The sequence below is a fragment of the Macaca thibetana genome, chromosome 9 (assembly GCF_024542745.1).
Source record: "Macaca thibetana thibetana isolate TM-01 chromosome 9, ASM2454274v1, whole genome shotgun sequence".
NCBI lineage: Eukaryota > Metazoa > Chordata > Mammalia > Primates > Cercopithecidae > Macaca > Macaca thibetana.
The window spans coordinates 43,458,838-43,486,526 of record NC_065586.1 but is presented as its reverse complement, the minus strand read 5'-3'; the positions used below and the strand labels follow the sequence as shown (position 1 = coordinate 43,486,526).

General features: G+C 42.7%; 2 protein-coding genes across 3 annotated transcripts in view; both read left to right on the top strand.

The window, feature by feature from the left end:
• Positions 1–14,245, top strand: part of CHAT (choline O-acetyltransferase) — a 59,623-nt gene extending 45,378 nt beyond the window's left edge. For both annotated transcript variants that reach the window (XM_050805329.1, XM_050805328.1), the window contains exons 12-15: positions 1,388–1,529; positions 1,670–1,732; positions 8,965–9,102; positions 11,106–14,245. In XM_050805329.1, coding sequence (XP_050661286.1) covers positions 1,388–1,529; positions 1,670–1,732; positions 8,965–9,102; positions 11,106–11,375 — 613 coding nt within the window. In that variant the 3' untranslated portion in view covers positions 11,376–14,245. The remainder of the gene's footprint in view (positions 1–1,387; positions 1,530–1,669; positions 1,733–8,964; positions 9,103–11,105) is intronic.
• Positions 1–27,689, top strand: part of LOC126963224 (mitochondrial import inner membrane translocase subunit Tim23) — a 901,060-nt gene that overhangs the window by 277,616 nt on the left and 595,755 nt on the right. The gene's annotated exons all lie outside the window — the stretch shown is intronic.

The window sequence follows — 27,689 nt, the reverse complement described above, 5'->3', positions numbered from 1 at the left end:
GGGAAGGTCAATGTCATCCCATATGAGGACTGGGCTTGCCGCTGAGACTTGAAGAGGCAGAAACCTCACCAGCACTGAGATGCTGCAGGACCTACCTGGCATTTGGAATGGTGGTCAGTGCCTTCTGATACACAGAGGGCATGGGGCCGAGATAGGCCATGAGGTCAGCATCCTGCCGGAGCCTCGACTGGGGATGCCACCAAGACCAGCTGCTCAGGACCTCTCTACTGTGAGCACTTCCAAGTTTCAAGGCCGGGAATGGACATAGCCAGAGGCTCCTGGGTTCATCGAATGGCCAAAGAGGATCTGCTTCCCATGAGCAGCGTTCTTCAGGCTCTAAGCTGTAATAATCACAATTGTTTTTATTTGTCCCTAGATTCAGCAGAAACCCAGAAGCTGCCTGAATTGGGGTTGGTCAATGACTGGCCAGTGATGGCTTTTGCCTCCAGGGACCAGGACAGGAGCTCCTTGCCAGAGTCTTGGGGAAATATGTCAGAGTGTACAGGAAGGTCATTCCCTTGCTCACCAAGCAAGACAGTATCACACACCCTGCAGAACTGGACACGGCCTTCCCAAACCTCAAGGAGCCCAGCCAGTGAGGGAGAGACATGTCCTGAGAGGGCTGAGATGTGGGGCCATGACTTGCTGGGTGACACTGGGCTGTCACTGCTTCTCTCCAAGCTCTGTGTCTTTTTTCCTCCCCTACTCCCAACACCAAGGACCTTACTGAGTGGTGAGAAAGGAAGTGTGCCCGCCAGGGGTGCAAGCCCAGGGACACTGGCCCACTTCCCACGCATAAGGAAAGAGGGGTCCCCTGGCTGGTGGGGAAGTGGCCACTGCTGCTTGGGTCATAGTCATCAGGGAGGTGAGGCACAGCCATGGTGCCCATGGGTCTGTCAGAAGCCCAGCCGCCCCTGGAAGGCCTGGACAGCCATTTACGTTCACCAGCACTAAGGCCCCTCCCCGCCTCCCTCCAGAGGTCATGCTTGAATCAGTTTAAATAAAACAGGATTCCCTCATGGGTGGGAATGATTAATTACACAATTATTCCATTCTGTGCTATTCCTCAAACACTCAGGTCTCACAGTAAACTCTAGGTTTTCCACCAGGTGGGGAATTATTTTTGAAGCGCTACCCATCACTTCTTTATTTTATGTCAGTGCAGCATCCCCGGCTGTATACAAGCAAACGTGGCTCTCCATGTGGGAGACTCCCCAGCGTCGTCTTTGGGAATTCCCTCTAGAATTCTATTAATATTAAAATGAAATATTCTGACAAGTCAAGTCAGGGCTGTGAAAATAAAGCTTGCTGAGGCGGTTTTTCTTTCCGAGTTTATGATTTCCCAAGAATAAATTACCACGTGCCATTCATCCTTCATCCCACGCAGGCTCCACCAAAGACTGGTGCCCACCTACGAGAGTGCGTCCATCCGCCGATTCCAGGAGGGACGCGTGGACAACATCAGATCAGCCACTCCAGAGGCACTGGCTTTTGTGAGAGCCATGACTGACCACAAGGCTGCTGTGCTGGTAAGTCCTGCCCCATCCCATGGCCACAGGAAACCAGTGAGGCTGCTGTGGGTTGCCCTGGGCTCAGCCCTCTGACCACCAGACGCTTTGGCTCCGAGCAGCCTTTTAAACCCTGCGCTGCCTCTGTGTTCTGTTGACAGGCTTCTGAGAAGCTTCTGCTCCTGAAGGATGCCATCCGTGCCCAGACTGCGTACACAGTCATGGTGAGTGATGTCGCACCACCTCACAACACTGCACTTGAGCTGTGCCTGGGGCCTGCCAGAATGGGCACCATGGCATGAGACCCTGTGTGAGGGCCCAGCCACCTGTTACTCAGGGACTTGGCAAAGCCACTTCACCACCCAGTCTCTTGTTTCTTCGTTTTAGAACCTAAGTAACATAGCATTCCTGCTTTTGACATGGATTTTACAAGAATACAATGAGTTACCACTTTTCAAACCCTTTGAAACAACCATAATGATAATAATAGCACCTAATATGTATAGCATCTTGCAGTTTATACAAGAGGAGTCAACTGTGAGGGGAAGGGGCTCAAGCCTGGCAAGCGGTGGGGGTCACATACCTTCCCCAATCGCAGGCAAGGCAGTATCTATTCCCACCTAGGGCTGCTTTTGCCTCTTATTCTCTGTATATTCATTTATACTACCTGTGAATAAAAAGTCTTTGCTGAAAATTAATAGGGAAATCAAACTTGTAAGGGAAATGTTTCCCTAGTTTAGAGAAATAATTTATTTTCTGGTACTGCAAAGCTATTGTTTGCAATAGCAAAATAGAGAATAAGCAGCGACTTGGACTACTCATTAATACCTTCATTGCAAGTCATTCTAATACAGTCTTTGAAGGATCATATAATCTATGAGAAGGAGCTGAACAAATTTCACTCTAGATAGTTGAAAACAGTTGCTAGATCCCTAATTCATCTAAATACTTAAGTGTTTGTTCTATTTGGGGAAAATGTAGCACCCGTTCATGTATTCAGTGGGTACTTTTTTTTTTTTTTTTTTTTGGTCTTCATGCTTTATGCCAGGCAAGGTGCTGGGTGCTAGGAAACAAAATATGAAGTCCATAAGCCCTGTCCTTAGGGAGGTTACCGTGTAGTTGGGAGAAGAGGCCCTTCAACGTGAATACCAATCCCATGTGAAAAGAGCCCTCAGAAAGTAGCAGGGGACATGGAAAAGCCAACTGTTTTCTCTGCTTGGGAAAGCCAGGAAGAATTCCCAGGGGAAGTGGTGCTTCATGTGAGCCACAAAGGATGAAGAGAGGCTTGTCAGGCAGACACAGGAGGGAAAGATGGCTCAAGAAGGGTACCATGTGCAAAGGCTGAGAGCCTTAAGAGAATAAGACCCATTCGAGGAAAAGCAGAGCACAGCTTGCAAAGGACCGTGGAGCAGGGGAGATGCTGGATTTCCCTGTTACAAAGTGTGTTACGGTGACTGCGTAGAAGAAGGACTGGTTGCAATTGGGGGTGGGAATGTTTGCTGAGACGCAGAGTTGCTGGTTAAGAACCTTTCTAATATGGAGGGAGAGCTGGTGTTTGGACTGGAGCAGGACAGGGGCAGGGTGAAGGGGAAGATGTAAACTCCCCCTCTTGGTGGAAGAAACTCCTCCTGCATGGTGGACTGCACACAGGGTTACTGTCACTCTCTCAGAAACCCTCCAAAAACAACAGCAAGGGATTTTTGAAAGCCATAAATACACCAGGGCAAAGGGAACTGGAAAGGAGTGGCAGCAACGTTTTAGAGCTGGAAAGCAGAACACATGGCGACTGACTCAGCAAACAGTGAGAGAAGCTTGGGAGACTGGGTAATTTATGAAGAACAGATAATTATTTTTTATTGTTGTGGAGGTTGGACGTCCAAGATCAAGGTGCCAGAAGGTTTAGTGTCTGCCAAAGCCTGCCCTGTGCTTCCAAGATGGCGCCATGTTGCTGCATTCTCCTGAAGGGTCAAGCACTGTGTCCTCACATAGTGGAAGGTGGAAAGGCCGAGGGCTGAACACTGTGTGCAGCCTCTTGTATGAAGGCCTTAAACCCATTCATGACCTAATCACCTCCTGAAGGTCCCACCTCCTAATCCTATCATACCATTAAGCTTTAACACATGAAGTTTGGACAGGACCCAAACATCCAAACCATAGCAGTTGATGATCTATATAAAAAGCAGTTAGACCCTCAGTTCCTCTCTACCACCCCAGGCAGCCAGGCTACTAGCCCCTCTCCCCAGTGGTGAGCTAGAAGTTCATTCTCTGGAGAGGCTGAAGCAGAAGGACTCTAGACTTGAGAACACTAGGCACGGCTGAGGGAGGAAATACTGTATGGAAATTAATTGGTTAATTAAAGTCTTCTTACTTACTACTAAGCCCTCCAGCCACTCAGCTCCATACACACTGGGAACTAGCTCTGTAACCACCCCTCACCAAGCAAGAGATTAGAAGATTCCTCTGTGGTAAAATTAACCGGGCCAAGAGAGAACACTCACAGAAACTGATAGTTGGGGCCCACAGTGAAAGAGCCTAGTCAGCAGACGAGGTAGTGGTTTGTCAAGAGGCAGAGCTGCTAGTTAAGAACCATTCTAATATTGAAGAAGAGCTACTGTAAGGCCAGTGAAGCCCTCAGGTTAACAAATACATTTCACACATAAATCTTCTAATCATATTTTCAGTGCTTTATCCTTAAATACAAATAGCCATGGACCCTCAGACATTGAGAAGACACAAAAGAGTAAAACCAACACCAACAAACATTTTTGCTAGTTAAAAAATATCTTTTTTAAAAAACTTGAAATGGACCAGGCACAGTGGTTCATGCCTGTAATCCCAGCAATTTGGGAGGCCAAGGCAGGCAGATCACCTGAGGTCAGGAGTTTGAGACTAGCCAGGCCAAAATGGCAAAACGCTGTCTCTACTAAAAATACAAAAAAGGCCAGGCGCGGTGGCTCACACCTGTAATGCCAGCACTTTGGGAGGCCGAGGCAGGCAGATCACCTCAGGTCGGGAGTTCGAGTCCAGCCTGACCAACATGGAGAAACCTGTGTCTACTAAAAATATGAAAAATTAGCCAGGCGTGGTTGCGCATGCCTGTAATCCCAGCTACTCAGGAAGGCTTAGGCAGGAGAATAGCTTGAACCTGGGAGGTGGAGGTTGCACTGAGCCAAGATTATTGCATCATTGTACTTCAGCCTGGGCAACAAGAGCAAAACTCCATCTCAAAAAAAAAAAAAAAAAAAAAAAAAAAACCACCACCACCACCAACAAAATTATCCAGGTGTGGTGGCACATGCCTGTAATCCCAGCTACTAGGGAGGCTGAGGCAGGAGAAATGCTTGAATCCAGGAGTCGGAGGTTGCAGTGAGCTGAGATTGCACCACTGCACTCCAGTCTGGGTGACAGAGAAAGACCCCTTCTCAAAAAACAAACAAACAAAGAAAAACTTGAAATGAAAAAAGTACAAGAAACAACTGAACAGTTTAAAAGTGATCATTGAGATTCTTTGAAAAATAAAAGGAGTTACTTCATCTATATGTGATAGGAAACTAAAAGCATTTTTCAGGAAATAAAAATAACTCTGGGGGAAAATATGGTAGAAAAAAATTCAGTGGAAGAATTAGAAGATAATCTGAGACAATATCCCCAAAATATCAACACAACAAAGAGGTGAAATACAAGAGAGAAAAGAGGCTTAGTCCAGGAGAATAGTATTCCAAATAATTGTTGTTCAGAAAGAGAAAATGATGGAGGGGGTCCTCAACAAAATAATTTAAGAAATTTCCCCAGAACTGAAGAACATGAGTGTCCATATTTAGAGAGTTCATCAAGTACCTTGCTTAATAGATGGAAAATACTCATAGCAAAGGAAATTTCACAACACTAAAGATGAAGAGAAGATTCTAAAATCTATCAGAGGACAAAAAAATCAAATACAAAGATCCATAAAAAAGATGTAATTAATTTCTGAACAGCATCGTTGGAATGTGGAAGATAAAAGAGCAGTGTCTTCAAATTCTGAGAGAAAGTGACCTTCAACACACATTTCATACCCAGCTAAACTATCATTAAATTTGAAGATAGATCAAAGACATTTTTAGACAGAGAAAGTCTCAAATATTTTACTTATTAAGCACCATTTCTCATAAAGCTACTGGAGAATGTAGACTTCTAAAGTGAGAAAATAAAACATAAAAGAGGAAATCATAGGCTCAAAAAAATCAGAAGATTTAACACAAGAAAAAGATAGAGGGTTGTCCCCAGGATGATAGTAAAAGGAGATCACAAATCAACAGTTGTTGAGTAGACCTAGAGAGCAATCAGTCCATAAAGAAGCAAGAAGTGAGAGGATGAATGAAATTCTTGCTGCATGTTTAGGAATCAATTAGAAACAGATACATGGGGCCTGGTGTGGTGGCTCACGCCTGTAATCCTAACACCTTGGGAGGCCGAGGCAGGTGGATCACCTGAGGTCAGGAGTTCAAGACCAGCCTGGCCAACATGGCGAAACCCCATCTCTACTAAAAATACAAAAAATAGCTGGGTGTGGTGGCACATACCTGTAATCCCAGCTACTCAGGAGGCTGAGGCAGGAGAATCACTTGAACCCAGGAGGTGGAAGTTGCAGTGAGCCAAGATCACGCTACTTCACTCCAGCCTGGGCGAAAGAGCAAAACTCCATCTCAAAAATAAATAAATAAATAAATAAAAGAAATAGATACATGGAAAGCAAAGGAAGTTAAAAAAAATTTATACATTGTCAATTCTAGAGGAAACAAAAAATTCAGTAAGAAAGGAAATCTAATCATAGTACAGTACATGACCCAGCTGTGAATACTTGCTTAATTATACTTATGTATATTGTTCTGTATACATGATTATGCTGTATCTTGATCTAACTACAAAGAGTTAAAATGTAATCTTATTGGGAAGATGGGAGAGTAGAAGTGTGCTAGGGGAGCAGGGTCATAAAAGAACTGAAATTGGCCAGGTGCAGTGGCTTATGCTTGTAATCCCAGCACTTTGGGAGGCCGAGGCAGGTGGATCACGAGGTCAGGAGATCGAAACCATCCTGGCTAACACAGTGAAACCCCGTCTGTACTAAAAATACAAAAAAATTAACCAAGCGTGGTGGTGGGCACCTGTAGTCCCAGCTACTCCAGAGGCTGAGGCAGGAGAATGGCATGAACCTGGGAGGCAGAGGTTGCAGTGAGCTGAGATCGCACCACTGCACTCCAGCCTAGACCACAGAGCGAGAGACTCCATTAAAAAAAAAAAAAATAGCTGAAATTTCACTGTTTATAACAAGAAGATTATAGGTAAAACTGAGAAATTCAGTAGTGGTAACCTAAGCATATATTTGGAGGAAAGAAAGTATATGCCCAAAAGAAATAGCTAAAAGACTGTAAGGAATTACCTCCTTGGGGTAGGAATCCGTGCTGGCAAAATGACCTTGGCTTTTGGCTTATTTGGATTTCTAAACGATATAAACATATGACAATAACAACTTTAAATTATTAAAATGTCTAGGAAAACACCCTCCAAAGCATTGCCATAGGGTTGTGTTAAAAATTTGAAGTTGATGAAAACAACCAAATCAGAGATGGGTTTGGGGAAAGGAGAGATACAAAGACGCTTACGAGGTGAATCTGGTGTGTGGTTGGACACGGAGGATAAGGAAAGGGGAAAAGCAGCAAGGAAACCTAATAACTGGTAAGCATATTTGCCAGTGGTCATGGAGAAAGGAAGTTCCAATGGCAAGGTGGTCCAGAGCCCCCATCACTTACTCTCCCACTGTTCTGTAGTTTTCCTTCCTCACACTTGAGTTTATGATCATGTTTTTTTGCATGGTTGATGAAATCTGCCCCCCACTACGCCATAAGTTCCACAAGGACTAAGTCTACAACTGTCTCGTTCTCTGTTGTGGCTCCAGGACCTGCGGCACTAGGCACATAGTAGGCACTCAATTAAGATTCCCTAAATGAATGAATGAAATACTGAATTATAAGTCATTTCACTCATTATTACTCATGGCTCTGAGCCAAACAACCTGTGAACTCAGTCTCTCTTGCTACAGTTATTCCAAGGTGGTAAAAAGAGGGGTGAGTTGACTGTTCACAGGGCAGCTGCTTCTATGAACCAACACAAATCAAGAATTAAATAGAGGAAACCAGAGAAATTAAAAGAGTAGTCTCCTTCACAGATAGGCCCACCGTTCTTTCCTTCTGTCCTAACAGGGCACATCTAAAGTAAGCTGTGGTTGTGTAATGTTTGTCTTTTCAGCCTCTAATTAGGTACGTTCATAGAGAACAGAGCCTGTCATCTTTATGCATTCATTCGCAACCGAAAGAGAACAGCTGTCAAATCCCTAAACGTGCCTTGTAAACCTATACCAAGTTCATTGTGAATGGGAAGTTTCTTCCTGTGCAGGGCTTTGACAGCTAAGTGGCCATCCTAGAGAACTGTGAAACCCCAAGAGTTACCCTGATGTTGACCCAAAAGTGATTGTTATGGGTGAGGGTGGCCCCCTGAGTCTCCATCAGCCCCTAGAATTGCTCCAAATAAACATGTAGTCCAAAAAAACCAGTGTGCATACTACATACCCAGCCTCAAGTGGGGGAGCCATAGAATGAGTACCCAGCCCCACTTCCAGACACCCCACCTTCCATGAACCCCTCCTACATTGACATCCTGGAGCTTTCTCTATATTTCTATCCTTTGATGAAAGTTTAAATATATTGTGATAATAAGAAAAAGAACTTTTATCATTCAACTGCCTCTTTCCCCTTGAAAATGTCAGCTGAGCCTGCTAAGGGGTCTAGTTCCTGTCTCAAAACGATTTCTTAGATTATGGATCCAGTTTAAATGAATTGATCCTGAGCCATGAAATAGCAGCCAAGATTCAGGAACAGATCTCACAACCTCTATCCTCCATCTCTTGTTCCCTGGGCTCCTACTGGAGGAGACAGCGCTGATTGTGGTGAGAGTCCATTCAGGACAGCCTGGGATGCCCTTCACAATGCTTGCACAGGATCCAGCAGTCCCCAAGCCCTGCACACAGCCTTCTTCCCAAACTCTCTCCCCTGCCCAAGTAGTTGGTAGTTGAGATGTCCAGGCCAGCCCCATTCTTTCCACTTAGAGAACCAGCCAGGCGTAGGTGTGTAGGGGATGCTCAGACTCACTAACCTTTAGTTCAGATATCTCAAGCTAGAACCCAACCTGCTCTGGACTCACTCAGTGCACGTGGAAATGTGCAAGGGCCCAGGAGCAGAGGCCGCATGGTACAGCGGTCAGTCCTGAGCAGCCACTCACACACATTGTTGGCAGCAGGCACTGGATAAGAATGAGCAGTGGTTGCTGGAGTCACCAGTAGTCCTGTGGACTACAGAGGAGGGAACAAGGAGTTGCAGGGGGCCCACTTCTCATCTCCTGTTCTTTGCCCCCAACTACCCAGGCCATAACAGGGATGGCCATTGACAACCACCTGCTGGCGCTACGGGAGCTGGCCCGAGCCGTGTGCAAGGAGATGCCCGAGATGTTCATGGATGAAACCTACCTGATGAGCAACCGGTTTGTCCTCTCCACCAGCCAGGTACAGCCCCGTGCAGCCATCGCCCAAGCGTAGTGTAGTCAGTAAGCTTTCTAAAGAACAGTGACAACAAGCCCACTAGCTGGAGTCAGGCAAATCCTGCCTCTGCTTTTTCTGAACTACGTGACTGTCAGCAAAATGATCTGAATGTTCATTAGAAGATGGTTTACTGACTAGGCTTGGTGGCTTACAACTATAATCCCAACACCTTGGAAGGCTGAGGCAGGAGGATTGCTCGAGCCCAGGAGTTTGAGACCAGCCTGGGCAAAATGGAGAGACCTTATCTCCCTATTTTAAAAAATTAGCTGGGCATGGTGGTGCGTGCCTGAAGTCCCAGCTACTAAAGAGGCTGAAATAAGAGGATTGCTTGAGCTGGGGAGGTGGAGGTTACAGTGAGCCTTGATTGCACCACTGCATTCCAGCCCAGGTGACAGAGTGAGACCCTGTCTCAAAAAACAGAAAAAAAGAAGAAGGTTTCCCATCTCCTAAACGGGAGTAATCAGCAGACCCTACTCAGCCGAGGTGGAGACAGTACAGGAACACACCCATTCTGGTGCCCTAACCGTTACATCTTACTACTTTTCCATCTATTACCGCGGTTTCCATGGGCTCTGACACCCAGCAGGTCTGGAGTGAAGTCTTGGCTCGGCCAGATTCAATGATGTAGGGAGAAAGCCCAGTCCAGGGCCTGGCATGGACAGGGCCCTCTAAATAGGTCACAGATATTATTGTAAAGGGCCACGCGACCAACAGCAGAACATTCGTGGCCAGCCCAACATCTAACCAGTCGGCAGCGTGTCCTGTGTGAGGGCCACTGCCACAAAGACAGAATGCAATCCATTAGATAGAGGTCGTGGTTTAGGAGGGGAAATGCCCCACAGCCATCAATTTACTAAAATGCCACCTCATCTGCGAAAAGCTGGACGTGGGCAGTACTAGGGTTGATGAGCTGTGTTTGAGGACAGAAGCCCACTCAGTAATTGGATGTTGTCATTATGGCAGTGAGCGTGCAGACGTGAATAAACGAGGACAGAACACAGCACCATAAATTTCTCAGGAAATCATCCATGGGCAAAAAGTGCTTTGGAATGGCTTTATGGCCTTCGGCTATTGCACGGCAAATTTATCTGACAATGCGGTGACTCTATTAGCAAGACTAATGGTTTGTTCTGCCCCATTAAAACAGCCAGTGTCACTTCCGAAGGCCTAAGCACACAACACCAGGAACCTGTAGGTTTAAAACAAACCAGGCCCTGCACCTGCCCGAGAATCCTTTCTACTTTTTTCCATAGGACCAGCTAATAAAATTAATCTGGGGTGTGGGGGTTTTGTTGTTTTCCAACTGGAAAGTAGCATTTATGGCTTGAATGCTTTCAGAAACATACTTTCTTGGTTTGTGATCTGGATTACAAAATCTCAGCACTCTGAATTCAAAACATACTAGGTGCATAAGTAAAACTCCAGTTGATGGCAATCTTTGAAACACCCAATGCTGGGTAATTGGGCATGGCCAGGCTGCAGGGAGAAATCAGAGCAGCCAAGCAATACTGACAGTAATTAAGGATCTGGGGAAAATCGACAGAGAGGATGGGCCAGATTTCCTCCAGTTCATAAATTCCTCCCTCCGGAAAGCATCTAACTGTGGGGTGCCACCAGGGGACCATTTAGTAAATTACCTGATTGCCTCCATGCCTCAAATGGCCCCCAGGTGAAGGGGAGACTTAGCCCAAGACCCAGCACCAGGTCATGATGGGAACTTCCAACTCCACAAGTAGAGCAGATTGCACACCAGGGAGTGGGCTTGGGGCCCCTCGTCCTCTGATATCATGCAGTTAGATGGGTCTGTTTTTATGACTCTGGCTGTGTCCATCCATGCTGAAGCAATCACTTGATTTGGTTAATTCAGTCAAACCCCCAGGTGGAAAACAGTCAGAGAAGCCAAGCCCAGTCAACGCTGGCAGGCTGCATTCCAGAACAAGCAGCTTCTGACCTGTCCTCTCCTCCAGGTGCCCACAACCATGGAGATGTTCTGCTGCTATGGTCCTGTGGTCCCAAATGGGTATGGTGCCTGCTACAACCCCCAGCCAGAGACCATCCTTTTCTGCATCTCCAGCTTTCACAGCTGCAAAGAGACTTCTTCTAGCAAGTTTGCAAAAGCTGTGGAAGAAAGTCTCATTGACATGAGAGACCTCTGCAGTCTGCCGCCACCTGCCGAGAGCAAGCCATTGGCAACAAAGGAAAAAGCCATGAGGCCCAGCCAGGAACACCAACCTTAACTCCTGCCACTAGGTTTCACCTCCCAAACTCAGCCTCTAGAGCAGCCAGACCCTGCCGATCCCCACTCCCATCCCTTACCCCAGCTTGCCACAGCTCCCTGTCCTCAGAGTCCAACCCACAGATCACACAGAGTTGGAGTGTTAGGAGAAAAGGGTCCCCTCTTTATGTATGGGAATCGTCATTTTCAAGGTGCCTTTGGGCCTGTGCACTGGGAAACGGGACCAGCCTGGCTCGGAGGCAGCCTGGATGCACTGGCAAGCCACAATGAGGACTCCTGTGGTCCTCGGAAGCTTAGTGTTCATGTCTCCTTCTCCAGCAGGACCTAGTGTGTCCAGGTGATGCTTCTGCCCAGTGAAAGGATGAGTCACCTTATTACATGCAATGTACCTAAATGAGTTAGGAAGGAAGAGGCTAACTCCAGGTCATTACCTTTTTTCTTTTTGTGGGGAGAGGAGGCTGTGTTTTGAGATTCAGAGCATTCCAATCGTGGCATTCTCAGTGCCTCCACTGAGCCGTACAGTCCTGTGAGCACCCGCTCCTCCTAAACACACCACAGAGCCCAAGTCCATTTAAAATATAGTGACTTGGGCCCACAAACACATTTCTGATTTCGTGCCCAGGGGCAGCCTTCTGTTGAGCTCAGAAAATTGTGTCCAGCTATTCTGAAAGGAAAAAAAATTTACCTGTGACTGCCCTGGAGTTGCTGCCACTCTCTGCTTAGCAGACGGCATCAGGGCCAGTCCAAGAAAAGTAAACTGCACAGCCCCAAGCAGATGGCGCCTGGTGCCAGTGGGTTTGCAAAGGACCTGGCCCCTTCCTGGGGTCCTGCCATTTGCGTTTTTTCTGCATCTTTTCCCCTCTCCTCCCCTCCTACATGCTCCAGTAGGTGGAGAAGAGAGATGGTTACTTTGGGTTTTTCTGTTATCTGTTTTAGGACAGAGATTTTTAAGAAAACCACCCTGACATTAATTTCAGAAAATATTAGTGATTCAAGCAGGATCCTTAGGCAGCTGGGCTCCTTCGTTTGGAGCAGGCTATCCAGGGACTCTGACAAAAACCCATGTGGTAGAGCCTAGAGCAGGGCTCTCTTCTGGCCTCAGGGACTGAGGGGACAGCTGGCAGGGAGCAGGGCTGGTAGGAGGGCACAGCCTCATCCAGAGTCAAACCTAGCCCCAGCTCCAGCTCCAGCTCCAGCTCCACCCCCAGCTCCAGCTCCAGCATGGGCAGGATAGACAGGTCAGCCCAGGCAGAGTTGAGATGTCTGGAGAGACTGTGATCATAGAAGAGATGCAAGAGGCACTTCCCTTTGGAGCACATTTTTATGGGCAGTCTAAAGGGCAGGGGAAGGGAGTGAGAAAGCAACCAAAGAAATCTACAGCACAGAGCCTGTGTGTTCTGCTGCACGTCCCTCCAATCCTGCTGCTTCCTGCTGAGCACTCTGCTCTAGCCCAGGAATCCTATAGGTTTCCCATCTTTGGGCCACTGTGAAGGCTCTCCATACTTCGACCTGGACTGTCACAGGCCAGCAGAGGTGGGGTGGGCATTTGACCTTTGCTCAGCTCTTTGAAAACACAAGCAGCCTCAAGAAGTGAGTCCCTTGAACCCCTGGTTTTAGATGGAGGATCTCTATTACATGTTGTGAGAGATTTGGGCACCGCCCTTTGAACATACAAACTTAAGTCATTGGCCTGTAGATTTATGCTCCTTCCCTCCCACAGCCACCTTCCTGCTCTGCTTAGGAAGTTGCAGCACAAGGGTCCTGGGGTTTTCTGGGGAAAGGCAGCCCACTTGCTGTAAGTTGGCCCAAAGCTACTTGTCTGTTCTTTCCAAATGACCACAGTGCAGATCCGAGTTCTCCTCTGGTTTCTTTCCCTCCATGGATGTCTGGGCAGACAGACAGCTCCAGCTATGGGACCAGGCAGCCCCACCAACCTTGGCCAAATGACACGCATGCCCAGAGACTCAATTCCCTCCACTGTCAAATGAGAACAAGAATGTCCCCACTTGCAAGACTATGAGGATTGGAGGGCATGTGTGTTGAGGACCTTGCTGGGTCAACAATTCATTTGTCTTTGTCTGGAGTCTGCCAGCAGCAGTAGCCAATGTTTAAAAGACACAGGGGCCAGGAGAGAAAAGGGAGGAAAGAATTAAGTCTCTCCTAGTCTATGGCATGCCATCACGGGGTCGAGTAGGGGCAGGGAGGCTTCATGGGGCCTACCTTTGGGATGACATTACCCCAGTGGACATTGTTTGGGTGGTTTTCTTTTAAACTATTTACACTGATATGACAGACCCAAACTCATATCTGCTCCAAGCACATGGAAAGGTAACTCACTCTGCACATTCGGATATCAAACCATGCACTGTGAGGGCTATAAGAAACGCAAACAGTAAATGCCTGGCAGGAGGGAACACTTCCTCTCTCTGAGGAAGAGGCTGGAAGCTGGTCTTCCCCCTCCAATAATACACGGGTGCACTGAGTCTTTATGCAACGGCAACACTGAGCCATGGCCAAGGGCATCTCTACGGCGATCCTGGGAAAGGAGCCTGCTCCAGGATCCTTAGGCAGCTGGGCTCCCCAAAGAGATGGAAAATGAGATAGTCATTTGGAACAGTGATGCATATGTATGTGGCCACCTTACAATACTGCTAAGTTGCTAAAATACATAAAGTTAATATTTGAGTTCTATTTTTATAAAATAGTTCTAGATTTATGGCAATATAGACGCGTATAGCCTTTCAATTTTAATTTCTAGTTTTGTGCTTTGAAGAAATATATGTATGATTAAAAAACTGTATATTGTAAGCATTATATTCAAATTATTTAAAGATTGTAAGCCTATATTCAATAAAAAGTAATGCCAAGAAAGATGATGTTGGCCATTGTTTCTACCCAGACTCGCTTTAAAATATAACGTCATAAATTCTCTCAGCTGGGTCAACAATTCATTTGCCTTTGTCTGGGGTCTGCCAGCAGCAGTAGCCAATATCTAAAAGACACAGGGGCCAGGAGAGAAAAGGGAGGAGAGAACGAAGTCTCTCCTACGGCATGCCATCACGGGGTGGGGCAAGGGGCAGGGAGGCTTCATGGGATGCTTGTGATCAGGTTGACAGAAACCTGGGTGTAGACAGAAAGTGGGTGTCTCCAGTTAAGCCTGCACAAACATGTGTGGACAATGTGCAGCAGAGAAAAGAGCACAAGGCTCAGAGGTCAGATGCCTGGACAATAAACACAGCTCTGTTTCTAACTTACTGAGGAATTTGGGTAAGTCATTTCTCCTCTCTAGGCTTAGTTTCCGCATCCTTACAATGGGAATATTGATATCAGCATTACTCAGTTCCAGGGCTGTAGAGAGATGATATGAGATGGTCCCTGTTTGAAAACTTAGGAAGTGGTGTAAAAGCCAAGCCTTCTTGTTGCATGCTCACACAGACATATGCACACAGCTTCTTTTGCCCTGCACAGCTGACATACATTCCAAGCTGCAAGATGTCCTTATAGCCATGAAAATCCACAAAATCCGAACTGAGATTCCTCCAAATGGAAGCCCAAATGCCTTCCAATTGGACCCTAAAAAAGAACCTTGAAGTGTTTGGGTTTGTGGGATTCAGGATGCTGGAAAGGCACTATTCAAAGAGATAATGGCTAAGAGTAGTCCAGCAGGAGTGGAGGGGAAAGGAAAGAACAAGATCTGAGCAATGTGGGTTTTGCTCTTACCACAGATGTCACAGGCATCCTCGAAGTAACCAGATGCAGACACTGAGAGAAGGGCAAGAGCAGGCAAGCCGACCCACAGCATGCAAAACCACGCCACCCTCCTGCAGCCTCGGAAGCTCCCTGCAGGGTGGGTGTTGGTACAGAAGCAGGGAAGAGTCCCTCCCAGGTTCATAAGAGCAGCTAGAAGTTTCCAAATTACTCCTAAGCAGTTCTCCTTGGAGAGTTATGTGAGAAAAAGAGAGACAGCGAGAGAGAGCGCGCTAGGTGGAGGGAGGGAGATTGAGAGAGACAGTGTGCAGTACCTTGGGTTCCCTTTATAAATTCAGCCTATCTCCCTGTTTTTGTGCTTCTGAGTTTTCATTTCAAAGAAGCCTCTTGAGTCTGCAAGGTGAACAATATGCCACATCTGGGACAAGCTGGCCACACATCCCGCAAAAGGCCCTTTCTAAAAGCTGTTCTTTCTTGGCTCCCAGGGACCAGCTCTCTCCTTGTTCTTCTACTGTGTGCTCCTCCTAGCTCCTTCTGGGCTTTCTCTTCCTATTTCTGCAGTGTACATCCCAATGGACCCCTTAGTCTCTGTTTCTTATATTAAGGTGCAGCAATATGGGCTGAGGTGATGCAGAAGGGCCTCTCCACCTGCAAAACCATATATAAAAAAAGGGAAACGTTTTAAAATATATAATCAAGTTCAAGAGAAAGAAAGCAAGTCCTCACATTCCAGAAAAGAGAAAGATGTCCAGAGCACAGCACTAAGCAGGAGCCCAAAGTGAAGCAGAATAGAGCCTCAGTGGCTCCAGCTGGGTTCACCGTCCCTGCAAGCAGAGAAGACATAACAGCTCATGCAAGGCAGGAGAAGCAACTAAACTCCCTGCACAAACTGGGACCTCCCAGAGGCATGCCGACCATGTGACAAGAACTAGAAAAACGTTTCTGATCAGTGCAGGAGATGAGAAAAAAAGCCTGCCATCCACAGGGCTGTAGATGGGGGAAAAGACATCCATGAGAAAGTCAAACCATAAACTCATGCCATACGTGGACGAGGAGCTTGAATTCATACCGCTTATATGTACAGCAGGCACTCCAAGCCGATAATTTTTTTATTCTTGCCAAACATATTTATTTATTTTTATTTCAATAGCTTTTGGGGTACACGTGGTTTCAGGTTATATGGATGAACTGTATAGTGGTGCAGTCTGAGATTTTAGTGCACCTGTCAGCTGAGTAGTGTACATTGCACCCAATACATAGTTGTTTTAAAATCCCTCACCACCCTCCCACACTCCCCCTTCTGAGTCTCCATAGTCCATATCACTCTGTGTGCCTTTAAATACCCATAGCTTAGCTTCCACTTATAAGTGAGAACATACATGTTTTTTGTTATTGTTCCTGAGTTACTTCACTTAGAATAATGGCCTCCAGCTCCATTCAAGTTGCTACAAAAGACATTTCCTTCTTTTTTATGGCTGAGTATTATTCTATGGTATACACATTACATTTTCTTCACTCATTGGTTTATGGGCACTTAGATTGGTTCCATATCTTTGCAATTGTAAATTGTGCTGTAATAAATACACTTACACAGGTGTCTTTTTGATATAATGACTTCTTTTCCTTTGGACAGATGCCCAATAGTGGGATTGCTGGATCAAATGGTAGATGTACTTTTAGTTCTTTAAGAAATCTCCATGCTGTTGTCCACAAAGGTTGTACTAATTTACATTCCCACTAACAGTGTATAAGTGTTCCCTTTTCACCACATCCATGCCAACATCTATTGTTTTCTGACTTTTTAATAATGGCCATTCTTGCAGGAATAAGGTGGTATCTCATTGTGGTTTTAATTTGCATTTCCCTGAGGATTAGTGGTGTTGAGCATTTTTTCATATGTTTGTTGCCATTTGTATGTCTTCTTTTGACAAATGTATATTCATATCATTTTCCCACTTTTTGATGGAATTATTTGGTTTTTTCTTGGTAATTTGAGTTCCTTGTATAATAGATTCTGGATATTAGTCCTTTGCTGAATGCATAGTTTCCAAATATTTTCTCCCATTTTGTGGGTTGTCTGTTTACTCTGTTTACTTTCTTTTGCTGCACAGAAGCTTTTTAGTTGAATTAGGTCTCATTTATTTATTTTTGTTTTAGTTGTATTTGCTTTTGGAGTCTTAGTCATTAATTCTTTGCCTAGGCCAATGTCTACAAGAGTTCTTCCTAGGTTATGTTCTAAAATTTTTATGGTTTCAGGTCTTAAGATTTAAGTCTTTGATCCACCTTGAGTTGATTTTTGTATAAGGTGAGAGAGAGAGATCCAGTTTCATTCTTCTACATGTGGCTAGCCAGTTTTTCCAGCACCATTTGTTGAATAGGGTGTTCTTTCCCCAATTTATGTTTTTGTACACTTTGTCAAAGATCAGATAGTTTTAAGCATTTGCCTTTATTCCTGGGTTTGCTATTCTGTTCTATTGGTCTATGTGTATACTTCTATGCCGATACCATGCTGTTTTGGTAACTATCACCTTGTAGTATAATTTGAAGTTCAGCAATATGATGCTTCCAGATTTGTTCTTTTTGCTTAGGATTGCTTTGGCTATTTGGGCTCTTTGTTGGTTCCATATGAATTTTAGGATCCTTTTTTCTAATTCTGGGAAAAATGATGTTGGTATTTTGATAGGAATAGCATTGAATCTGTAGATTACTTTGGCCAGCATGGTCATGTTCACAATATTGATTCTATGAATCCAGGAGCATGGTATGTGTTTCCATTTGTTTTGTCATTTATTATTTCTTTCAGCAGTGTTTTGTATTGTAGTTCTTCTTTTAGAGTTCTTCCACCTCCTTGGTTAGGCATATTCCTAGGTATTTTATATTTTTTTGCCACTGTTATTAAAGGGATTGAGTTACTAACTTGATTCTCAGCTTGGTCATTGTGGGTGTATAGCAGTGCTACTGATTTGTATATATTGACTTTTTTTAACCTGAGGCTTTCCTGAAATTGTTTATCGAATCTGGGAGTCTTTGGAGAAGTCTTTAGGGATTTTCTAGGTCTACAATAATATCATCAGTGAACAGTGATAGTTTGACTTTCGTTTCTAATTTGGATGTCCTTTATTTCTTCCTCTTAGCTGATTGCTCTGACTGGGACTTCTAGTATTATGTTGAATAGAATTGGTGAAAATGGGTATCCCTGTCTTGTTCCATTCCTCGGGGAGAGTGCTTTCAAATTTTCCCCACTCAGTATGAGGTTGGCTGTGGGTTTGTCATATATGGCTTTTATTATTTTGAGGTAAGTCCCTTTTATGCCTAGTTTGTTGAAAGTTTTTATCATAAAGGGAAGCTGAATTTTATTGAATGTTTTTTCCGCATCTATTGAAATGATCATATGGTTTTTGCTTTTAATTCTGTTTATGTGACGTATCATATTTCTTAACGTGCATAAGTTAAACCATCCCTGGGATGAAACCCACTTGATCATGGTGAATTATCTCTTTGATGTGCTCTTGGATTCAGTTAGCTAGTATTTTGTTGAGGATTTTTGCATCTGTGTTCACCAGGGATATTGGTCTGTAGTTTTCTTTTTTGTTATATCCTTTCCTGGTTTTGGCTTTAGGGTGACTTCATAGAATGAGTTAGGGAGAATTCCCTTTTTCTCAATATTTTCGAATAGTTTCAGTAGGATTCTAACCCAATAATTTTAAAAAGCCAACTTGGCCCGGATCTGTAAGACCCAAAGGACCTCATCAGACTCAAATACAAAACCACTTTCCACTCTGCACACACCAAACACCCACATAGGAAAACATTCCATTAAAAATGAGCTTGCAGAAAATACAAACAACACAAGAAACAACTCACATTGAAGAAAAGCATCAGAAATTAATTAAAGCAAGGCCAGCCATGCATAAGACAGAATTATCACTCAAATGAGTCTCTCCAGAGGCCCAGAGGTTAAGGTTTTTCAAGGGAATGGGTGCTGCTGACTGGTTGGGGATGCAATCATAGGGGTGTGGAAAACATTACTTGTGCACTAAGTCTGCCCCGGTAAAGAAATTATTAAAGAAACACAAGGAAGATAACATAAGGAGTTCCAACATACACACAGGAGTTCCAGAAAGAGAGATGACAGCAAATGGGGCTAAAAGACTATTCAAACAGAAAGTGAATAAGAATATTCCAGAATTGAAGAAACACATAATTCTAAAACTCATGGTCAAAGAAGAGATTATAATGGAAATTTTAAAATACTTAGAGCAGAGAGATAAAGGTACCTCATATTAAAATCTCTGGGATATAGCAAAAGTGTTTAGGGAAGATATATGGCTTTAAACACAACAGAAAAGAAGAAACATTGAAAATTGATGAGCTAAGTGTCACTTAAAAGGAAGAAAAAGAACCAAATGGTAAACTTAAAGAAAGCAGAAGAAGATAATAAAGATAAAAACATCATGAAAGAGTAAACAAACAAACAAAAAAAACAGAGAAGCTAAACAGAACAAAAGTTAGCTGTATGAAAAGACTAACAAAATAGACAAGTCTTATAAAACCAATAAAAAGAAAGTTAGAAATAAATAATATCAATAAAAAGTTGACATATTTCAATAAAGTGGACATTAAAAAGATCAACTACTTTATGTCAGTAAATTTCAAAATGTAGACACAAATAGAAACATTCTTAGGGAAATATTATTTGTCAAAACTGGTGCAGGAAGAAATCAAATTCTGGATAGTCTTATAAATCATAAATAAACTGAAGCAAAGGTTTAAAATCCCTTTGGTAAAAAAAAAAAAAAAAAAAAAAAGGAGTGCAAAGTTTTATACACAAGTTCTACCAACCTTTCAAAGAAGTGATCATTTTCATTGTATCTAAGATAAATAAGGAGGTATTCTCTCTTCTTCTATACTCTCTCATTTATTCTCTGAGACTACTATAACTTTAATACCTAAACCAAACAAAGACATACAAGAAAGAAAAATTACAGACCCATTCCACTCATGCATATCTATGAAGAAATCCTAAACAAAATATAAGCAAACAAATGTTAAGATATTAAAAAGATAACACATCTATGACCAAATTCAATTTCTCCAAGAATGTAAAATCGTTTAACATTAGAAAATAGCTAACTGTCATTTACTCATTGACAACATAAAGAATTAAAATAATGGGATCATTCTAATCATTAAAATGCATTCAACAAACTTCACCATCCCTAATTTAATTTTTTAAAAGAACCTCCATAGAAAGAGGACTTCAAGGTCGTTGACGAGAGCCACCTTGTACTTGCCGCCTCCTTCACATAGAAGAACGCAAATAGCAAATAGATAATCACACTTCAAATAGAGCATCTAAGAGAATTCAACAGAGAAGTGACATGAAACACCAAGAGAGGGAAGCAAAAGAGCCTGCTCAGCTAGGATTGGCTGGGAACCCAGAGAGGCTCCCCAGTGTGGGGAAGCGGTAAGTGAGAGATCCCCAGTAGTACATATTTCTAACTTGGGCTCCAGTAATTCTAGCCAAGGAAGAGCCCCTTGACTCCCATGGGCCCTAAGACTACCATAGGGAGGTGCCTAAAGACCACACAACAGCATTACTCCAAAGAGGGAGTTCATGCCAACTCCCATACACCTCTCCGAGTTCTAAGCAGCTATAACAAGGCACCATTTTGAGAGCCCAGTCCCCACCATATTGCATCCTGCTGGAGTCTCAACAGCCCCTGCATTTCCATATCCCCAGAGCCCCACTGACATCCCTTACCCATGGTCACCACTGCTGCTGGCTGCTGCTGTCAGGGCCAAAGCATGAGTCATTAGCAGTAACCCTGTCTCCCCTAGTAGCGGGGCCACCATGCATTTTCATGGACCCTGAGAACACGCTACTTCACCCACAGCCACTGACCCCCATGGCAGGCTACTGTCACTGGGTGCTAAAGTGTGCCCAACTGGCAGCAACCCTATCTCCCCCAGCAGAGGGGTCCCCATGCATTTTCACACACTACAAGGACAGGCTCCCCTGCCCACAGCCATCACCTGCAGGCAAAGTGCATGCCCCCCAGCCATCTGCCTATAACTGCTGCCACTGAAAGTGACCCTGCTCTCCCAGCAGCAGGACTACAGCATAGCCACTGCTGCCCAAACACAGGTACTCTGCTGGGAACCTGAAGATCACCCCACCCCTGCCCACCACATCCACTGCCCCCACACACAACTGGAGGTCCTGAGGAGAGGCCCACCCAGCTCCATACCACCCCACCAGTTCCCAAGCACACCATCTGGGGACCTGAGGATCACCCTGCCCAGTCTACCTTCACTGACAACTAAGCACTCCTCCCAGGGACCTGTAAACAGACCCACTGAACCTGCCACAAATACCACAGCTGGCACCCACCCACACCATGCCACCTGCAGGACTGGGGACTGGCTCACTCAGCCCATCATAGCCACTGCCAACATCAGTATGGATTGCTTGGGAGTCAAAGGGTGGTCCCACTACATGCTACAGCCATTTCCCACACCATGTTCACTGCCTGGGGACATGAGGACCCACTCACCTCCCCAACCTACCGCAGCCAATACTGGCACCCAAGCAAGTCACCTTGCTTGGGAGGCCCCAAAATAGTCCTGCCTGTACCCACGAACACTGGTGCTAGGGTATGCCACCCTGGGACCCAAGGACAGGCCCATTTGACATTCCTGTCCCCAGAAAAACTTCACCATGGCCTCCATGAACAACTGCACACTAAGCCACTGAAGAAATCACAAGCATTACCGATACTGTGTACAGCTAAAGAACTTAAACAAAGACTACACTTCTGTACACACCTAACCAAGTGCCCTACCCAACACCATAGATACATCTTCAGGAAAAAGTCCTCTCCTACAAAAACAGACCCAAAATACTGGAAGAAGTGACTGTTAGAGAAGACGCACATATATCAATGTAAGGACAAAAAGAAAAAAAATACAGGAAAAAGCAAGAATATATGACATGTCCAAGGGACCACAGTAATAATTCTCCAGCAACAGGTTCCAATGAAAAAGAAATTTATAAAATACCAAAAAATATAATGATATCAAAGAAGCTCAGTGAGACACAAGAGAACACAGATAGACACACAAAGAAATCAGAGAGACACTGCAGGATTTGAACAAAAAAGTTACCAAAGAGATAGCTATCATAAAAAGGAAAAACCAGAAATCCTGGAACTGAATAATTCATTGAATGAAATTTAAAAATATATATTTGAAAGCTTCAACAACAGATTATATCAAGAAGAAAAAAAAGAATTTCAGAACTTGAAGATAGGTCTTTTGAAATAACTCAGTCAGACAAAAATAAATTTTAAAAGAACTTAAAAGAATGAACAAAGCCTATGTGACATATGGGAGACCATAAAGTAACCAAGTATACGAATGCTTGGTGCCCCAGAAGGCAAAGAGAAAACCAAAAGGGAGGAATAGAAAATACATTTAATGAAATAATAGCTGAAAACTTCCCTAGTGTAGTAAGATTTAGACAGCTAGATACAGGAAACTCAGAGATCCCAAATAGATAAAATTCAAAAGTCTTCTCAATGGCACATTATAGTCAAACTGTTGAAAGTCAATGACAAAAAGAGAATCCTAAACACAATAAGAGAAAAGTATCCAGTCACTTATAAGGGATTTGCCATCAGACTAACAATGGATTTCTCTGCAGAAACCTTATAATCCAGGAGATAATGTAAAGATACATTCAAACTGCTAAAAGAAAAAAACTATCAACCAAGGATCCTACATCCAGCAGTTATCTTTCATAAATGAAGGACAAACAAAAGCTGAGGGAATTTATCACCAGTAGACATGCCCTACAAGAAATGCTTACGGGAGCCCTATACTTGAAAACAAAAGAATGATATCTACCGTCATGATGAAAACACATGAAAGTATAAAATCCACTAGCAGAGCAAACACACAAATAAGGGAAAAAAAGGACTCAAATGTTACTACTATGGAAAACCACCAAACCACAATGATAAACAATAAGAGAGAAAGGAAAAAAGAATATACAAAACAACCAGAAATCAATTAATAGAATAAAAAAATAAGCCTTTACGTATCAACAATAACCTTGAATCTAAACATATTAAACTTCCTACATATATCTTCCTGCTAAAAGATATAAACTAGCTGAATGAATTTTTTAAATGACTAACTACATATTACCTAAAAGAAACTCAACTCACTTATAAAGATACACGTGGACTCAAAGTAAAGGGGTAGAAAAGATATTCCATGCAACAGAAACAAAAAGTGAGCAGAAGTAGCAGATAAAACAGACTTTAAGCCAAAAACAATAAAAAGAGACAAAGGAGGTCATTAAATAATGATAAATGCATCAATTTAGCAAGAAGATATAACAATTGTAAATATATATGCACTCAACACTGCAGCACCCATATATATAGCAAATATTATCAGATCTAAAGGGAGAGAAGACTCCAGTACAGTAATAGTGGGTTGTTGAAGTCCCCCACACTCAGTATACAAATAAATTGGATTTAAACTGCACTTTAGACCAAATGGACCTAACATTTACAGAACATTTCACTCAACAGCTACAGAATATATACATCATTCTCATTAGCACATGAAACATTCTCCAAGACAGACTATATGTTAAAACACAAAAAAAATCTCAAAACAAACTTTAAAATTGAAATCATATCAAGTATCCTCTCGGACCACAGTAGCATAAAATTAGACATCAACAAGAAGAGAAACTTTGAAAACCGTATAAATACATAGAAATTAAACAACCCGCTCCTGAATGACCATTGGGTCAATGAAGAAATCAAGGAGGAAATAAAAAATTCTTGAAACAAGTGCAAATCAAGACAAAACATACCAAAATATAGAATACAGCAAAAGTAGTACTGAGAGGCAAATTTATAGTATTATAGTAACAAGTGTCTACATTTTTAAAAACAGTACAAAGGTTTCAAATAAGCAATCTAATAGTACACCTCAAGGAACTAGAAAAGCAAGAACAAACCAAATCCAAAATTAATAAAAGGAAAGAACTAATAAAGATCAAGGCAGAAATAAATGAAATAGAGATGTAAAAACAATACAAAAGGTCAACAACATGAAAAGCTGGTTTTTCAAAAAGATAAACAAAACTGATAAACTGCTAGCTATACTAACCAAGAAAAGAAGAGAGAAGGCCCAAATAAAATCAGAAACAAAAAAGGAGACATTACAACTAATACCACAGAAATACAAAAGATCATCAGAGACTATTATGAACAACTATATGCTAACAAGCTGGAAAACCTAGAGGAAATGAATAAATTCATGGACACACACAACCAAGGTTCAATCAGGAAGCAACAGAAGACCTGAACAAACCAATAACTTGTAATGAGATTGAATCTGTAATCAAGTCTCCCAACAAGGAAAAGCCAAGGACTGGAAGGCTTCGCTGCCAAACTCTACCAAAATTACAAAGAAGAACCAATACCAATTATTCCAACTATTCCAAAAAATTGAAGAGGCAGAAATTCCTCCTAACTCATGCCACAAGGCAAGCATTACCCTAATACCAAAACCAGACAAGGACACACACCCAAAAGAGAAAACTACTGGCCAATATCCCTGATAAAAATAAATGCAAAAATCCTCAACATAATACTAGCAAATCAAATCCAACAACACATTAAAATGATAGTACACCATGATCAAGTGGGATTTATCCCAGGGTTGCAAGGATGGTTCAAACATGCAAATCAATAAACATGATACATCACATCAACTGAATAAAGGATAAAAACCACATGATCATCTCAATAGATGCAAATAAAGCATTTGACAAAATTCAACATCCCTCAACAAACTAGGTGTAGAAGGAACATACCTCAAAATAATAAAGCCCATATATGACAAATCCACAGCTAACATCATACTGAATGGGGAAAAGTTGAAAGCCTTTCTTCTTAGAACTGGAACAAGACAAGGATGTCCACTTTTACCTTTCACCATAATACTGGAAGTTGTAGCCAGAACAATCAGATAACAGAAAAATAAAAGGCTTCAAACTTGGAAAAGAAGAAGTCAAATTGCTGCTCTTTGCAAATGACGTGATTTTACACCTAGAAAAATCCAAAGACTTATCAAAAAAACCTCTCAGATCTGATAAATGAATTCAGTAAAGTTGTAGGATACAAAAGCAACCTACAGAAATCAGTAGCATTTCTATATAACATTAATGAACTATCTGAGAAAGAAATGGAAAAGGCAATCCCACTTAAAATAGCTATGAGAAACCAAACTACCGAGGAATAAATTTAACCAAGGAAATGAAAGACCTGTACAAGGAAAACTACAAAATATGTAAGAAAGAAATCGAAGATGACACAAACAATGGAAAAACATCTTATGCTCACGGATCAGAATAATTAACATTGTTAAAATGGTCATAATACCCCAAGAAATCTGCAGATTCAATGCTATTCCTATCAAAATATCAGCATCTTTCCCAGAATTAGAAAAAATAATACTAAAATTCCTATGGAACCAAAAAGGAGCCCAAATAGCCAAAGCAATTTGATCAAAAAGAACAAAACAGGAGGCATTACTTTACCTAACTTCAAATATATTACAGAGCTATAGTAACAAAAACAGCATGGTATTGACAGAAAAACAGACACACAAGCCAATGGAACAGAATAGATAACCCAGAAATCAATCCACATATTTACAGCCAAACTGATTTTCAACAAAGGCATGAAGAACACACATTAGGAAAAAGACATCTTTTCAATAAAGGGTGTTAGGAAAACTGGATATCCTTATCCAGAAGAATGAAACTGAACTCCTATCTCTCACTATATACAAAAACCAACTCAAGACGGGATTAAAGGCTTAAATGTAAGACTCAAAACTATAAATCTACTAGAAGAAAACATAGAGAAAACACTTTAGGACATTGGTCTAGGCAAAGATATGGCTAAGACCTCAAAAGCACAGGGAACAAAAACAAAAATATATGAATGAGACTATATTAAACTAAAAAGCTTCTGCACTACAAGGAAAGCAATCATCAGAGTGAAGACAGAACCTGTCGTATGGGAAAAAAATGTTTGCAAACTATTCATCTGATAAGGGATTATTATCCAGAATATATAAGAAACTCAAACAACTCAATAGTTAAAAAATAATAATAATAATCCCATTAAAAAAGTAGGCAAAGGACATGAATAGACTTTTCTCAAAAGAAGACACACAAATGGCCAACTGGTACCCACAAAAAAAATGCTCAACATCACTAATCATCATCACTAATCATTAGGGAAATACAAATCAAAACCACAATGAAATATCATCTTACCCTAATTAGAATGGCTATTATTAAAAAGATAAAAAATAACAGATGCTGGTGAGGATGCAGAGAAAAGGGAACTCATATTTCTTGGTGGGTGGGAATGCAAATTGTACAGCCATTATAGAAAACAGTATGGAGATTTCTCAAAAAACAAAAAATAGAACTACCATCTGATTCAGCAACCCCAATATTGAGTGTCTGTCCAAAGCAAACAAATCAGTATATCAAGAGGATGAATAATGGCATCATGTACAGTCCTGCCTTCCTCCATAGTCTGCTGGGTTCAGCTGTGTTGGTGAATTCAGTAGTTCTTGTCCGATGATGCAAAACTCTTAAGTGTTGGGGGAAATTATTTATGACCCATAATAATGTCAAACTTCTACTCGTGTATAAACCAATTCTCATCAAAGAAATATGTATCATAGAACATACTGTACACGTGGAAAGAATTAAAATACACAGTAGCATACGTTGGGAGAATTAGTGAGAAAGGGTTTTTTAAATCCTTTACTATTCAAAAGGAGGGTAAAAATATCAACTACAATTGAATATTTAGAAAATAAAGAAGTGCTGTAATTGCAAGGGTATTGCGATTGTTAGGTTGGGCTAATTGCTGTAATAAACAACCCCCAAAATCTCAGTGGTTATGGAATAAATGTTTCCTTCTTGCCTCGGTAACCAACAAATGTAGATGGGTGGGGCTCTATTCGGCTCAGCTACTCAGTGGTCCAGGTTCCTCCCACGTTTTGGGTCTGTCTCCCCAGGAACCTCCGGTCCTCCCTGGGATCTCATACCTGGCTACCGATAAGAAGGCGACAGCAAGTGTGGAGGAGACTTTTAAGGAGCCATGCCTAGAAGTAGTGGATGTCTTTTATGTCCAAATTCCAATCAGCAGAGCTGAGCAACTAAAAGGGAATTGGACGAATTCACAGTTTTGGCCCCACCAAATAGCCTCACTGGTGACAGAACGGGAAGGGGGAAAAGAGGTAGGGGAAGAGGAATGATGAACAAATACTCCCAATCAATCAAAAACAGGCAAGAAAATAGAAGAAATGCAAGGGTTTCCAATCCATACTACACCGCTGTCACTCTTGGGACCACAACTTGCCCTCCCTGAACCTCGGTTTTGTAAACAGAAAACATAAAATACTGACGAGGGATGGTAAACTGATTCAACCAGACAACGCAGGGAAAGTGCTTAGCACGCTGCCTGACACGAACTTACTGTGCCTGGCTGCT